Source organism: Euprymna scolopes, chromosome 41, assembly GCF_053919585.1.
Source record: "Euprymna scolopes isolate OS-2025 chromosome 41, ASM5391958v1, whole genome shotgun sequence".
Classification (NCBI taxonomy): Eukaryota; Metazoa; Mollusca; class Cephalopoda; order Sepiida; family Sepiolidae; genus Euprymna; species Euprymna scolopes.
The window spans coordinates 52,998,436-53,016,713 of record NC_136522.1 but is presented as its reverse complement, the minus strand read 5'-3'; the positions used below and the strand labels follow the sequence as shown (position 1 = coordinate 53,016,713).

General features: G+C 32.9%; 1 protein-coding gene across 1 annotated transcript in view; it reads right to left on the bottom strand.

Annotated features, from left to right (window-relative positions):
* Positions 1-9,209, bottom strand: part of LOC145266522 (UDP-glucuronic acid decarboxylase 1-like) — a 143,522-nt gene extending 134,313 nt beyond the window's left edge. Inside the window, exon 1 of the mRNA XM_080122278.1 lies at positions 9,036-9,209. Coding sequence (XP_079978404.1) covers positions 9,036-9,123 — 88 coding nt within the window. The 5' untranslated portion in view covers positions 9,124-9,209. The remainder of the gene's footprint in view (positions 1-9,035) is intronic.
* Between the last annotated feature and the right edge of the window lie 9,069 nt (positions 9,210-18,278).

Sequence of the window (18,278 nt, the reverse complement as noted above, 5' to 3'; positions counted from 1 at the left end):
CTGCCCTCCTAGCATCGTGGTCAGATGTCATGCTTTCTTTTCCGCCTTAAGGCTTCGGGTTCGAGCCTACCTTCCTACAAAAACTTTTTTTTCTTTTACACCTTCAAACACCCGGGGAACTCCACTAGTCTATAATATAAATCTACCTGTCTGTTTAAAATGTATGCATGTATTGTTATATAATAAGGGCTGTCCCTTTTTCATGTAAGTAAAAAAAAAAAATAGGGAATTAGTTAAATTTAAATATGAAATAGGATAGTTAAGGATTCGAACTTGCAAAGCTAGACTTGGAATTGAGAATTCCAATCCTAAGTTAAAATAAACACAGAATGTCCAGTTAAATTGATTATGTTAAAATATTTAATACAAATTTGGCTGGAAACTATTCACATTCTTAGAAAGAATGCATAATAAAACATGGGTTACAGAATTAGAGAAGTAGGTTAAATTCCTTCGTAAAACAACAAAGAGAATGGGAAATTTCCTGGTCGTCAGAAACGGTTTCAAAAACGTGCAAATCGCGCATGTTGATAACACGTGAGTTATAGTCACATTGACCAGACATGCATGTGATTTCTCAATATAGGAAAGAGTTCAAAGTTAGAGGAGTTAGATCAGAGGAGTAGAGAGGTTCAGACCGATTTTCGGTTAGAGTCAAGGCTCCCTCTGGAAGCGGGAGGGTTTTAGAGATAACCATGTAACAACTTTGGATCCCTGAAATGCAGAATCATGTCAGACCAGTCGAAGAAGAAATAAACGTATCATCATGTGTTTTTATAATTGCCGTCTTGTGTTGAGTCATTCTACCAAAACAGAGGTAAAGTGAAATTGTATTAATATGAACTTTGTGTTTATAAAACTGTACAACTGTCAAAACGTAAATGTCAAACGCACTCTCGGTCTATCTATCAAGATATTCATAAATCTTCTTTCATTGAATTACATGTGGGTCTCAATCTCTTTATAGGTCTGTCTCTTATATATACAGAACTGTCTCTCTCTTTATATATACCTGTTTATGTCTCCAATATGCTATCTCTTACAACATGAACATTCTAAGTCATATGAACACTCCTAAGACTGTCTATCACTCTAAGACTATTACAAACATGAACAACAACAAATATATAAGTCGACATCTAAATAAGAACGACGAAACATATACACATATTTGGTACCCTCGAAAATATAACCTCAATGTAACAGTATGTCTGCCTAAAACTTTTGACATAGGCAACGGATTTTCACAATATCAGTATCGTTTTGAAGCTCGACCCTTCAAACAACAAATATCAAAAAATTGGCTAAAACCATTAATTCTTTCACCCTCAACATGGCAGTTTTCTACAAGGAGGCTTTTGTTTTTCTATTTTTGCATCGCCATTTTTGCAGGTCATCCTATCGGTTGGAATGACTTTACTAATTTCAACGCTCCAAACTTCTGGTCGCATCATGGAGTAGGGGTAAGACGTCGGGTTTTCTTTCACTTTCTTCACGTCACAGGTTCGAGCCTGCCTGCTACCACTTTTTTTTTTTCATTTTTTTTCAGCTCAACATACCTCCTAACACTCAAGGCAACACCGGGCACACAGGCTAGTAACATATGTATATGATTCCCTCCAAAAACACATCCGTACTAGCGAAACTAAAATGTCTTCAAAAGGGGAATTCCATAAACTTGACTGAAAAAAAATCTGAAGAGAGCTAAAACAAGGCTCGAAACAGATTTAAAAATATTTAAAGTCTCAAAAACCTAGAATTGTTGCTGGCTACACTCTTAAATATACATTTTTTGTCTCGTTGGAACCACACAACCATTAAATTATATATATATATATATATATATATATATATATATATGATGAGAAGAAATAGCATTCTTTTCTAACTTGTATCGTATCTTTTTAAGATAATATTTAATTTATTAATTTGGATTAAAAAAAAAGATGAATGTGGTTTTGTAAGTATTTATAAAAACTCCTACTCTATTTCAGATTGTATTTCTCCTCACACCACAACTCATTTTTTGCAACCCCCCTCTTTGTATTATTACAGGTCTGAATATTCTGTTTCAGTTTGTAATTCTCAGACCACAACTCTTTTTTGCAACTCTCTCTTTGTCATACATGTCTGAATAATGAGAAAATCTGAATTTTTTTAACAAAAAGTTTAAAATAACTTTTTTAGATTAAATTTTTTAAAACTTCTTTCAGAATAGAAAATCTTTACAATTTAATAAGGAACATATTTCATATAGGTTTCATTAAAAATATTCAGTAGATAACGAGAAAAATAGAGATGAAAATTTCAAAAGGAGTGTATAACTGGTTATGCTCAATAGTAGTCCTCGCTAGCGAAAGACTTTGTTATTGTTATTCTATCATTATTATTATTATTATTATTATTTATAACATTTTGTGTCCTGCGCTTTCACGCGAGGACTAATTTCAATTTACTTTGTATAGTTTTGAAATAAATATTTGTATCTTCAGCTATCACATCCACGATCGAGCACTTTCTTGGATTTTTTTTTTTTTTTATCGCCTTCTGACATGTACATCTCATATATATATATATATATATATATATAACAAGGAGACCTGAGATATTGAATAAGAATCAACGAATGTGTCACACTTAATACTTGTATCATTGTTGTAAAAAAATCTTTTTTCAATCAGATCAATTGATTGTCTGCTCTGGTCGGGGACTGACCACGGTGAACAAGGAGGAAGCTTCAGATGCTTCCCACAGTGAAAGTCGACAATACATTGTAGTCTATATTTCATTGTACGGAACCTACTGTTTTTATGAAATTATTCCTATATAACAACTTGAATTAAAGTTTAAAACACAAAAGTCAAGTATCATGGTCCAATCATGCTCTAAATAGAAACATTATTTCCAACACGCTCCTGTCTTATCAAAGAAACTACTACTGATTTGATAAGCTGAGTTTTCTGTATGTGCGATGATAAAACTTCTCAAAATTCACTTCTAATGTTAGGCTGTATAAAGGTGTTAACTTTGGTCAAAATTGGACTGTTCCTTTAAAAGAATTTTTCCAATTATCAATTGTTGCTATTTATCCAAAGCATTTCGAAACAACCCCTATCTAAGAACATTCCCAGGCACAAAGTGCATTTTTGTGAAACGCAAAATGGCCCCTCTGAAGGTCCATAGAGAACGAACTCCTAAACACACAAAGTGCCATTTATATTAGGTTGGTGCAAAAATGTTTTTTATGTATACACATATCTGATAAAAAAAAGGACAATTTTTGCATCAACCTAATATATAAGTAGAGATACTAGCAGACCACCTGACATTGCCCGGTAGTAAAATATGCTTAAATATATTTTCATTTATGCAGATTTTGTATTTGTCATAGAGCCAATCCTCTATTGATTATATTGCGCCCACTATATTTCGTGATTCCAAAAGTAGATTTTTTTTTTTTTAAAGTAAAAAATGACTTACATTTAGCTCTAGCTGTACTTGCCACCATTTGAGCTAATGACAAATGCATATCAAAACTTGACAAATTAACACAGCTAAACGTATATTCGCGCATGCATACAGCAAATACATTATGTCAAACTACACCTTTTCAAGTTTGAATTTTGACAGTTTAGCAGTTATTTGGGGGCTAAAATCAAAATCGATTTTGTTCCACATGTCCGATATCAAGTTTGAAGTCTGTAGACCAAAAATCAACAGCGTAGTTTGGTAGAAATCGTTTTTAAATCAAAAAGGTCTTATATATATATATATATATATATATATATGAGCAAACATTTAATAAAATATGTTAAAAAAAAACACTTTGAAATGAGTTAAAAACATATTTAATCTGAAAAGGAAACACTAGATAAATGGATAGTCCTTAATCTGCGGAGTTTTGAAGAAATACTCTCCTTATCAGAGGGTAGGAATTAGCAAAATGCGGGATTGGATTTTGCATGCAGAAGTATTTGATGAAACAACATATATATATATATATATATATATATATATATATATATATTAGTGTTGGACGATTGATCGGAATCGGGAATCAGAAAAATCAGAGCTTTTTGGGGTATCGGAATCGGGAAAATTTGAGCCCATTTTCCGATGCCAAAACCGATTCCTTAAATTATCTATTTTATTTAATTTGTTTTTATAAAACATCTTCCACTGCTTGTAGTAATAATAAAATAATAAATATTAATCGATTTAAACTTCCAGTTAGGTTAAAATCTCTAGATTACCCCCTCACAAGTGTCTTTACGTTTAAGAAAATACATGCACATTTAAGATGCGTTTTTAGAGTAATCAGGAAAAATAAAAATTTTATAGTTAAATATTTAGAGCTCGCCTGTCTATTTAATTTGCTCGACTTTGAAAAGATAAATATTCAACAGTTTTCCCTATAATAAAAGCGACACTATTTTTCTGGCTATCGCCGGAAATGTCCAAAAGCAATCAGATTTGATCACTGTGGAAATATTTTCCTTATAATCAGACAATTGCTATTAAATTTGGACAAGGGGAGCTGGTACCCCCCCCCCCCAACATCTTGGGAAAATAAAATTAAAAAAAACAAAACGTTCCTGCAGTAAATGAAATACAAAGTTGACCTCATTAAGTTATTAAAACGTGCACCTGCCAAATCTAAGTAATTAAGTAATTAAATAAATTCAAATGTGTTTCCATTAGCATCTCGTGGTGGCCCAATGGTTAACGTCGCACGTTTTTTTTTTCACACTTTAATTTCCAACTTCGCTTCAAGGGTTCGGGTTCAATCCTCATACTCACCTACCAAAACTTTTTTTTTTAATTTTACCCCACAGTTTTGATTTACCTTCAAACACCCGGGCAACGCCGGGCACCCCCTGCTAGTTTTTTTTTAAATCTCTTAATATTTAGCCATAGACCGACTTTGCCCTTAAGTGTATTTTAATTTGTCCAGATTTTGTATATATTATTATAGATTTCAAAAAAAAAAAAAAAAAAAAAAAAAAAAATGTATTTGGATACCATCAGTTAAAATCGAAACCGAAACTAATATTCAAAGCTGGTGACGTAACCGCTGTAACGACATGACACGCATATGAACTGATGAAAAATTAAAAAATAAACATGAATTTACAACATGTATACCGATTTTTTTCAATTTTGATCCATTTTGACCCTTAGAAACTATTTTAATCAGCTACAGACCCATAAAAGAACGGTCTGTAAAAAATCTAATCATTTGGGGGCCTTAGCGCCGCTCTGCGACTTAGTTTTGAAGGAGTTAGAGTTTGAAAATATGGAGACAGACATATAAGCCTTTTAATTATTAGCTTAGCGTTTTTTTTTTCATTCAACTTTTTTTTTTCTTTTTTTTTTTTTATCCTTACTTATCAGCAATGGAAAAGTTTGTTTTAAACAAAAACAAAAGAATCGTTTTTGGCATCAGAAAAATTCTTTTTTTTTTTTCAATTCCCTTAAAAGTATTAAATTTCTGAATTTTTGAGATAAGAATTGGTTATTTAATCTTGCCGAACTCTGGAATGTTTGTCGAACTCAGGAACTTAGACAAAATTTTGAACAGAACCCGTGAAATAAATAAATTGTCTAAATTCATGAATTCGATAAAATACACCTGAAGAAGGTCGGAGGTTACATCGATGGAAACATTGTGAAAAATGACACTAAAGATGAGAATACTAGTCCAAAGATTCCAAATAATATAAGCCTGTAAACGGTTCCCATTTTTCCGAATAATTGTCCCATCACTAATAAAGCACCATCGAATTGAAAAATTATTAAACCAAAAACAGTCATGTTCTCATCGAGTACTTTTTTTTTTCAAGAAAATAAAAAGGTACTCATGCAGTCATGATGCACTTATTTATCCGTGCTGAAATAACGATATTTAGAAAGCCATTCTTAACATGGAGACGAGAGGGTGCTGTGCTGTGTACTTATTCTGTACTTTCACCTATAAAAACATATTGGCCAATTTTCCTGTTAAGAATTACCTATAACTATAATCTCCAGCCCCCAAAACATAACAAAATCGCAAAAGTGCAAAGTTCAAGCAAAAATTAAAAAAAAAAAAAAAAACAAGGCTACACATGCCAAAATTCTTTCCTTTTCAGATTAATGAACGCTCCGTAGAACATGCTGTATGCAACATCGGAGTTGATGCGTATTCCGCTATGAGGACCTCGCTTGTGTACATCAGCCCTTTTTTTTTTTTTTTAATTGTTATGTGGATGTACAAACTATATATATATATATATATATATAGGCTTTGCCTTTCCTACAGTTAAGGGCTTCCGAGTAACATTAATAACGTTAGGTACAGGCAAAATGAATACCAATGCTCAAAGTGTATAAACATTTTGACCCCCTCCCTTTACTTAAGATAAGATCAAAGTGTAGTATCTGTTCCGGCAGATACTGCAGCAAAGACCAGATGTGGGGGCAAACCCACATACCTGACCTTTAACCAGCTCCAACCTCTCGGGAGCTGGTCCCCTTTTTCCCTTCCCCCTCCCTTCACTCCTCACATTAAAAATCGGCCTTGTGCCTAATTTGCTCGGTGGGGGAGCAAATAAATACCATCTGTTCCGGCAGATACTGCAATCAAAGACCATATGTGGGGGGTAACCCCACATATCAGACCTTGGTCAATTGTAGGGCCAACCCTTCATACCAATTGTCACTATCCAGCTCCCCTACTCCCCATTTCCCCTCACTCCTCACATTAAAAATCGGCCTTGTGCCTAATTTGCTCAGTGGGGAAGCAAATAAATACATCAAAGTGTAGTATCTGTCCTTCAGAGTCCGCACTTCAATTTTTTGTTCTGTCAGTGGAGAAGTCCTTCACGACTGAGACAATTTTTTTTTTGTTCCTTTTCTCTACGTTAAAAAACGACCCTGGTGTCTAACTGTCCCGTGGGGAGGAATTGTAAATAGGAACAAAATAGCACGGTCACGGTACCTTCTTTGCATAAGTAACAAAAACAAACAAACAAAAAAATGAATAAAACGCAACAATTTTGATCAAGTGATTTACCGTTTGCATGGTATTAACCCCTGAACCCTCGCACTATTTTGTGCCATCGCCATCGTTTATGCTATTCTTACATGATGCGTTCGCGCATGGACGCGCGTAGTAAGGTGACTTGTCACATCGCGGAAGAATTTTTTTAGCGTACATTTAAAATAACAGGAAAGTTTTCAAAAACAAAATGTGGTTCATTTTTCTGTGTTACGTAGTTTTTGACCGCTCGTGAAAACTTAATTTTTTTAGAAAAAAATAAGTTTTCACGAGCGGTCTGTCTACAAAAGCATTTTTATTTTTGTTTTTTGTTTAATCTTTTTTTTTTGGGGGGGGGGGAGGGGGTTCAATTATAAAACTCGTACAATATTTAACAGGTGCTTTGCTTCTGCAGTTTAATTTACCGTTTTTCCGTAAGTAACGCGCCGACATACACCGAGCAGAAGAACTGTTTAATTTTTCACAAAAATTCTGTTTACATTGGGGAGGGGGGGTAGAACGATGGAGTTCTTTTTTGGTTAAAGTCCATTGGGGGACCACCCGAAGACTAAGTTGATTACAGGGAGGTTGAAAGAAAAACTTGCTAGTGCACTGCAGCCACTGCAACTGCACTAGCATCTTTTAATGCTTATACAAGGAAGACTGATCGTAAAGTGGGATATCAATTTAATAGACCGTTATAATTGAGAAGTAATCCCCATTAAATAAACTTAAAAAAATAATTCCTGCTAATATGAAAGTTAAGTGTTATCGACGATAATCTGCACGCAAAAAAACGTGAAAGGAATTATTTTTACAGCAAGGAGGGGGGGGAGCTAGATCACGTCTGCCAATTTTTATTTTTTTTTTCTCCAATTTAGACAATGTAATCTTTATACATTCGTAGTAGCTAAAAACTGACAGCACGTTAGTTAGAAAACTGAGGAATACTCGACCGACCCGACCGGTTATTCCCGTCAGTTGCCGGGGGGGGGGGGGCCAGAGCCAAATTGCGGGTCGGTAAATGCAGAAGCACCAAAATTAAATTCAAATAAGATTTTTTTTTTTTTTGGTACTCATACAGAGAGTGATCCGATCCGTATTGAAATAACGTTATTATTTAAAAATCCATTCTTAACATGGGCAGGGGAGGGTGTTTTGTACCCATTCTGTACTTTAACATTACAATTGAAAAAAAAAAAAAAATTAAACGTGGAAATACGATTTAAAAAAAATAGCGTGGATAACTCTCTGCATTAGCACCGTTTTTGTTTTTTTTTTAATTAATTTGTTAGGTAATAGTACAGAATAGTTACGAAACAGTAACACCCTCCCCATGTTAAGAATGGCGAATGCCTTTTTAAATGATAATGTTATTTTGGCGCGGTAACGTAAGTGCATAAGTACCGTTTTGTTAATTCTCTTTTTTAGGAATTTGGATTTTGCGGGCGCCTTTCGTGTGTTATAACTCGATACCTGTTTTTACGAACCATTTATAAATAGTCATGGCATCTAATGTATATAAGCGTCAAAATATAGTTTTTGAAAATAAAAAAGTAAATGGTACTAGTGCAGAGAGTGATCCGGGCGTAAATAACGTTATTATTTAAAAATCCAGTCTTAACATGGGGAGAGGAGGGTGTTTTGTACCTATTCTATAGTTCAACCTTTCAATTGAATAAAAAAAATATATCATAAAACTTTAATTAAACTTGGAAATACGATTTATAAAAAATAGCGCGGATCACTCTCTGCAGTGCACTAGCACCAAGTAAATAAATAAAGAGAAGAGGGGGGGGGTGTAAATTACTACTCGTGATAATTAAAAAAAAATGCACGCTTTAGTCACCGTTGGTCATCCGTAAAACTCACTGACTAATCGTCACGTTTTTTTTTTTTAAGTCACTATAATAAAAGAAAGATCGAGTCGTTTACAAACGCTAAAATATGCTAAACGGCGCGTCTATGAGCTTTTAAACTGGCTAGAGAGTAAAAGGAAGCCATGAAGCTGACTTACCGAAAATTACGACGGCCAGTAATCCGAATAGGATAACTAGTTGCATTTTCTTCTTTCGTCTAGGGAGAGCAGCTCCTGTTAGCAACATGCCTCTACCAAGACCACCATGTTAAAATATCAACATCCGGTTGACAGCGACACCTGGTGGCGCGTGATAAGACAAAGAGCGAGGGGGAGATAAGTCAAATTAAATTCCAATAGCGTAAAAGAAAGCATAATAAATCCAGGTGTTTTTATACGTTTTTTTTTTTTTAAAGATATGTCCGCGACAATCAGTCTAACAGTCCAATCAAGCTAGGTGTCGTTCTGTGCAGTTCTAGGAAGTACACTCCACCAGGCTTTACCTTCTCCCTTTGAGAAGGAGTTAGTTTATTAATAGCTGCCTGGGAGTGGTTACGGGGCTGCTAAGACATTTTATGTAGTTCAGAATGCTCTCTTTTTTTTATTTATTTATTTTGTAATTTTTTTTTTAGCTCTGACTTTTCAATCCCAACTTGTGTCCCATCTTCCTGCAATGGACGGAAGGGATCTCCCCCTTGTATTGTCCACCAATGTTCTACTTAGCCCTAGAAGGTCCGCCTTCTAAGGGTTTAACTTCCCTTTAAGAAAGGGGAGATGAATTTATTGCTAATCGCCTGAGAGGCCGCTACCAGAAAATGCTGATGGGGCTGCTCGGGCATTATTTTGTAGGGCAGATTATGCTTCTATTCATGTGCTGGCTTTTCAAAACATCACTTGACTTTATACCTAACCTCCCCAGGAGAGGAGGTAGATAAAAACTCCATTTGATCACATATTTTGAGATTGGTACAGCTTTAGAAACAGACAAAATCGACCTTTTTGATTCGACGTTTGTCTTTTTCCTGACTGTTTTTGTAAACAGGTGCAAATGTCTATGACTTAACTATTTGTTTAAACAAATGAGTAGTTAATGCAAACTAAATTGTTTCGATTTACTTGCCTCCCCACGAGGGCAAAGTTAGACACAAGGTCGATTTTTAATGGGAGTAAAATCCAGCTCCCAAAAAGGGACCCTCTGGATAGGAACAAAAATAAAAATTATCTTAATCATGAAGGATTTCTCTTCGAGGACAGAAAAGATGAAGTGTAATATCAGAACAGATACTACACTTTGTAGTAATTATTTATATAGTTTATTGACTGTAAAATTACAATTTGAGTTGCGAACCAAAAAATGAAATGTTACAAACAAAAACTTAAGTATAAAAAAGAAATTTGGAGGGGGGGGGGATGAGATCAGGGCCTTTCTAAAAAAATCATAAAAACTTTGGAGATTACTCTTGACTGGCACTATTTACCACAATACCACATTTACTCCTTTTCCCACTTAATAAATTCCCCAGCGTTTTTATAAATATTATGTATATGTGTACATGTGTATATATACATTTTTTTTTTTTTAATATAAATGATGCAAAATGAGAAAAAGTTCATTCAATAAAAAAAAGTCTTTGAATTTAAAAGCGTAAAAAGTTTGTTGTGGGGAATGGGGAAAAGCTATCCCCCCCCACCCTTCCGACCCTAATCAAATATTAGATCGCCCACTGTTTTCTCGGAACCGAAAAAAAAAAGCAGGACAGTCTCTAGTTGGAATTGGAGTGATTTACTAGGGTATGTGGGGAGAAAATATTAGGGGGGGGGAGGAATGGAGATGGAAGGTGACCTCCAATTGAAGGAAGACTAGGGGCAAAAAAAAAAGGATGCATGGGTTGGGTAAACTCGGAGGTTCTCTAGTACCAAAAAACAAAACAGGAACGGGATCTCATTTGTCCCACCAGCCAAGAGTCTTTTTAAAGTCTAAGCTATTCTAGTGGGATGGGTCCTGGTGGAAGTACGAATTCAAACCTGGCTCTTCAACATGCATCAACTAGTTTTATGCACCCACATCTTATTGAAGTCCACTCAAGGCAACCTCCTCCAATCACATGTGATTTTCACCATAAGCAAATGTTTAAAATAAACAATCAGATCCTGATCGGGAACAGATGTCCCCTCGTAGACTTTTTGGAGATGGGTGATCCAAATCATCATTCTTGCTCCTGCTAGGATGGCCAGAAAAAACATTCTTTTCTCCCCAGACAGCAGCAGATCCATGCTGTCAATGACATATGTTGCGTCAAGGAAATGTGGGAACTCGACATCGATGTGAGATGTTACCTCTTTGACATACTCTATACGTCCCCGAAGTCAGCTGCAATAGAAAAAGGTGTGCTCAACCATTTCAATTTCATGCTTATTGCAGCACCAGGGAGCGATTCTTTCATTTTTATTGTGAAGTTTGGCAAAGAGGGGCAGTGCATTCCAAACCAGTCGCCAGGTCAGGGAAAATTTTGAATTGCTAAGAAAATCCCATCCCAGTGCCCAATTACACTGAGCAGATCTCCTTCTCCGACCATCACAGCTGCTCTCTAATGCCCTATAAGATTTCTTCCTAGGCTACAAGAGGACACTAGTCCCGGCACAGCTCTAAGCACAGTTTGGCATTCGGCAAAGAACTTTGATTTCCTCCTCGATCTACAATGGCCTATAACCAAGCGGGCAGGTTTAAGGTTGGGGAAAGCACTTCCAACCACAGGGAACATGGAACGCCCATGGAGCTCTGTGAAAGCTCAGGTGTTTTGCAGGAAGGAGCAGTACAAACAACTAATAAAGGATGAGGGAGAAGACGTAAGTAGCATACAACTCCGCTCAATCCTTCAAGGACAATCTCCTTCAGATCCAATCTCAACCGACGATTCGACCTTTGTCTATACTTCCAACTAGTTTTTATCCATCTGTAGATCCAGTTCAAACCAGATTCCAACAATGCAGACTGGATATCATCAGCGAACGCGGAAACCCTGTTTCGCATACCACCAGGGAAAGCTATTCCATGCAGGACTGGTGTAGCCACCTCGTCCCTTAACTTGCGAAGGAGAGCTCCCAGATAAGGACATACAACAGAGGTGACAATGGGCAGTCTTGACACACCGACTGAGAGACTGCGAAAGACTCTGAAAGCCTACCATTGATATGCACCGGTACCGTCAGCCTGTGGTAGAGAACGAGGACCCACTTGCAGGAGTCCGAATTAAAACCAGCAGTCTCCAAAACAGATCCCAGGAAACAATAATAATTAAGTTAAAAATCATAGGAGTCGGCGCAGGCCAGTGATGCTTTCTGCTTTCTATCGTGGTATTTATTTGCTTCCCCATGAGGTTGTTCCTCCCCAAAAAGGGGGAACTTTGGCAGTGTCGAAATGAATAGCAATTGTCTGATATGAAGGGTTTCCCAACATTGATCGAAACTAATTGCTTTCAAGACGTCCCGATTAGGTTCGCTTTATTTATACAAAAAAGACAAACAAACATGTGAAAGAACAAAACAGCACGAATTTTATAAAAGTCGATTTAAATAAATGTAGATATGCCGTCCGTTCGCAAATTGTAGATATTATAATCTTTGGAGTATATGAAAAGTTTCAAAAAATAGTAATATGATCTAGAGATCCCCCCCTACCGAAAAAAAAGCCTTTTTTGACGTACAAAAATGTGCACGGCTGATTTGCCTTTTATCTATATATATAAAAGCGAAAATGTGTGTATGTATGTATGTATGTTCGCTTTTTGTGTGTATGTCCGAGAAAGGCTTTTTTCCAAGAAGCGATCGGTCGACTCACTTCTTCTTAAAACTTTTTATATCACGTCTAAATCATAATATCTATGAGTTAACAGTTTGCTCGATTTTGAGAAGATAAATATTCAACATTTTTCTATCGCTGCATGTGCATTAAGTTTTTTCGTATAATAAAAGCAAAACTAATTCTGACAGCATTTTTCCGGACACATCTGAAAGCAATCAATCAACTGATCAATGTGGAGTTTCTCCTCATATCAGACAACTGCTATTCAATTTAGACAATCCCCTTTTTATGGGGGAGCTGGTCCCCCCCTCTTAACATCTTGGGGAAACAAAAAAAAATTTTAAAAGCTGTCCCCGCAGTAAATAAAATACTGCCACGCAGTCAAAGTTGACTTTATTAAGTCATTAAGAACGGGCACCTGCTAATTCCTTAATACTTAAATAAATTCAAACATGCTCCCGTTACTATTTCGTGGTAGGGCAGTGGTTAACGTCGCATATTTTTTTTTTTCACACTTTAATTTCCAACTTCGCCTCATGTTTTCGGGTTCGATCCTTCGTACTTACCTAACAAAAAAATTTTTTTTATTTTACCCCCCCCCCTCTCCCGACACAAACACGCGGGACACACCGGGTACCCCCCGCTAGTATATATAGAAGACTAACAGTGTAACCCGTTGTTGCCCGGATACATAAAAACAGATAGAAGTTAAATAGTATGTATAATATTTTTATATCAAACCCTCTACCGCCCCTCTATCTTTCTCTCTTTCAGCTCCTCCATTAACCCTCTACTCCCCAACCCTCTCTTTCTCATCCACTCTCCATCCCTCTGTCTTGCTTTAATGTGTTGAAAATAAAAATCGACTTTATTTACCTAAGTACAATACTGTAATCTCATCTTTACTGCTCCTGAACAACAACGCAGGTCATCAGTGAAATCATTATATTCATCAAAGACAGGTTTATATATAAACAAAATCTTCTCCCTGTGATGGGCACTAGGGTATGGTATGTTTTCTATAGGGGAGCCTGTTTATGAAGGTAATGCAATACTAGCAGGACCTGTGAAAATTCCAGAGAGGACTCATTCATATGTAATATATTGATGTTGGTATTTGTTGCAATATTTTGAGATTAATGGGGTATTTATTTAAATGCTGCCCACATCAGAATTATTTGGCACAAGGCCTGGAAAGTGGGATACCCGCAAGCTCCCCTAAAGGAGGGGAACTCCTGCAATTTTAAAAATTGCCCGAGTAACCCCGTCGGCATTCCCCGGTCGGGGCGCCTCAGGCAGCAAGCAATAAACTTGCCCCACCGGAAAGCCCGGTGGCAAGGCCTGGGAGGGTGGACCTCCTAGGTATTACCCAGGCGGTGTACCTCAGTCCAACAGGTGCTGGGCCGGTTCCCGGCCCCTCACCTGTCGGGCTGAGTGTCAAGTGACGAATCCTTGACTTGTACTACCCTGTCTCCCTGCAGCCGAAGCCGCTAGGAGACACATCCCATCATTCCAGGGGATTAATGGGGTATGATCCCACACAGTCGGACGATTCTATTTATAAACGATGCTGCTGAGAACTGACGAATCAAATTAATTCACGTTCTGCTACCAACCAATCAGAAACCAGAATTGCTTCATAAATATTAAACCTTTTCTGGAGCAATTTCACATGTTCTTTTCCCGGGTTTCGACACGCTAAGAATATTTTGTTCTGTGGAACTGTCTACTACAAACAAGTCACCTCCCAGGACTTGTGTGTAAAAGCGAACCATCTGAAACTCAAAATGGCTTACACTTCTAGAGTATTCTAAAGATGTTCAGTGTAAATAGGAACGCTCTGATATTACTGTAGCTCTTTTGTTAAAACTGAAAAAGAATTTATCTAAACATATTCATATAAACGATAAATAATTATTCTAATTAGAAGACAAAATATAAACTGAAAAAGAAGACAAAATATAAACTGAAAAAGAATTTATCTAAACTATATTCATATAAACGATAAGTAATTATTCTAATTAGAAGACAAAATATAAACTGAAAAAGAAGACAAAATATAAACTGAAAAAGAATTTATCTAAACTATATTCATATAAACGATAAGTAATTATTCTAATTAGAAGACAAAATATAAACTGAAAAAGAAGACAAAATATAAACTGAAAAAGAATTTATCTAAACTATATTCATATAAACGATAAGTAATTATTCTAATTAGAAGACAAAATATAAACTGAAAAAGAAGACAAAATATAAACTGAAAAAGAATTTATCTAAACATATTCATATAAACGATAAGTAATTATTCTAATTAGAAGACAAAATATAAACTGAAAAAGAATTTATCTAAACATATTCATATAAACGATAAGTAATTATTCTAATTAGAAGACAAAATATAAACTGAAAAAGAAGACAAAATATAAACTGAAAAAGAATTTATCTAAACTATATTCATATAAACGATAAGTAATTATTCTAATTAGAAGACAAAATATAAACTGAATTAGAAGAAAAAATATAAACTGAAAAAGAATTTATCTAAACATATTCATATAAACGATAAGTAATTATTCTAATTAGAAGACAAAATATAAACTGAAAAAGAAGACAAAATATAAACTGAAAAAGAATTTATCTAAACTATATTCATATAAACGATAAGTAATTATTCTAATTAGAAGACAAAATATAAACTGAAAAAGAAGACAAAATATAAACTGAAAAATGAAGACAAAATATAAACTGAAAAAGAATTTATCTAAACTATATTCATATAAACGATAAGTAATTATTCTAATTAGAAGACAAAATATAAACTGAAAAAGAAGACAAAATATAAACTGAAAAAGAATTTATCTAAACTATATTCATATAAACGATAAGTAATTATTCTAATTAGAAGACAAAATATAAACTGAAAAAGAAGACAAAATATAAACTGAAAAAGAATTTATCTAAACATATTCATATAAACGATAAGTAATTATTCTAATTAGAAGACAAAATATAAACTGAAAAAGAATTTATCTAAACATATTCATATAAACGATAAGTAATTATTCTAATTAGAAGACAAAATATAAACTGAAAAAGAAGACAAAATATAAACTGAAAAAGAATTTATCTAAACTATATTCATATAAACGATAAGTAATTATTCTAATTAGAAGACAAAATATAAACTGAATTAGAAGACAAAATATAAACTGAAAAAGAATTTATCTAAACATATTCATATAAACGATAAGTAATTATTCTAATTAGAAGACAAAATATAAACTGAAAAAGAAGACAAAATATAAACTGAAAAAGAATTTATCTAAACTATATTCATATAAACGATAAGTAATTATTCTAATTAGAAGACAAAATATAAACTGAAAAAGAAGACAAAATATAAACTGAAAAATGAAGACAAAATATAAACTGAAAAAGAATTTATCTAAACTATATTCATATAAACGATAAGTAATTATTATAATTAGAAGACAAAATATAAACTGAAAAAGAAGACAAAATATAAACTGAAAAAGAATTTATAAAAACATATTCATATAAACGATAAGTAATTATTCTAATTAGAAGACAAAATATAAACTGAAAAAGAAGACAAAATATAAACTGAATTAGAAGACAAAATATAAACTGAAAAAGAAGACAAAATATAAACTGAAAAAGAAGACAAAATATAAACTGAAAAAGAAGACAAAATATAAACCGAAAAAGAATTTATCTAAACATATTCATATAAACGATAAGTAATTATTCTAATTAGAAGACAAAATATAAACTGAAAAAGAAGACAAAATATAAACTGAAAAAGAATTTATCTAAACTATATTCATATAAACGATAAGTAATTATTATAATTAGAAGACAAAATATAAACTGAAAAAGAAGACAAAATATAAACTGAAAAAGAAGACAAAATATAAACTGAAAAAGAATTTATCTAAACTATATTCATATAAACGATAAGTAATTATTCTAACTAGAAGACAAAATATAAACTGAAAAAGAAGACAAAATATAAACTGAATTAGAAGACAAAATATAAACTGAAAAAGAAGACAAAATATAAACTGAAAAAGAAGACAAAATATAAACTGAAAAAGAAGACAAAATATAAACTGAAAAAGAATTTATCTAAACATATTCATATAAACGATAAATAATTATTCTAATTAGAAGACAAAATATAAACTGAAAAAGAAGACAAAATATAAACTGAAAAAGAATTTATCTAAACTATATTCATATAAACGATAAGTAATTATTCTAATTAGAAGACAAAATATAAACTGAAAAAGAAGACAAAATATAAACTGAAAAAGAATTTATCTAAACTATATTCATATAAACGATAAGTAATTATTCTAATTAGAAGACAAAATATAAACTGAAAAAGAAGACAAAATATAAACTGAAAAAGAATTTATCTAAACTATATTCATATAAACGATAAGTAATTATTCTAATTAGAAGACAAAATATAAACTGAAAAAGAAGACAAAATATAAACTGAATTAGAAGACAAAATATAAACTGAAAAAGAAGACAAAATATAAACTGAAAAAGAATTTATCTAAACTATATTCATATAAACGATAAGTAATTATTCTAATTAGAAGACAAAATATAAACTGAAAAAGAAGACAAAATATAAACTGAAAAAGAATTTACCTAAACTATATTCATATAAACGATAAATAATTATTCTAATTAGACGACAAAATATAAACTGAAAGAGAAGACAAAATATAAACTGAAAAAGAATTTATCTAAACTATATTCATATAAACGATAAGTAATTATTCTAATTAGAAGACAAAATATAAACTGAAAAAGAATTTATCTAAACTATATTCATATAAACGATAAGTAATTATTATAATTAGAAGACAAAATATAAACTGAAAAAGAAGAAAAAATATAAACTGAAAAAGAATTTATCAAAACATATTCATATAAACGATAAGTAATTATTCTAATTAGAAGACAAAATATAAACTGAAAAAGAAGACAAAATATAAACTGAAAAAGAATTTATCTAAACTATATTCATATAAACGATAAGTAATTATTCTAATTAGAAGACAAAATATAAACTGAAAAAGAAGACAAAATATAAACTGAAAAAGAATTTATCAAAACATATTCATATAAACGATAAGTAATTATTCTAATTAGAAGACAAAATATAAACTGAAAAAGAAGACAAAATATAAACTGAAAAAGAATTTATCTAAACTATATTCATATAAACGATAAGTAATTATTCTAATTAGAAGACAAAATATGAACTGAAAAAGAAGACAAAATATAAACTGAAAAAGAATTTATCTAAACTATATTCATATAAACGATAAGTAATTATTATAATTAGAAGACAAAATATAAACTGAAAAAGAAGACAAAATATAAACTGAAAAAGAATTTATCTAAACTATATTCATATAAACGATAAGTAATTATTCTAATTAGAAGACAAAATATAAACTGAAAAAGAAGACAAAATATAAACTGAAAAAGAATTTATCTAAACATATTCATATAAACGATAAGTAATTATTCTAATTAGAAGACAAAATATA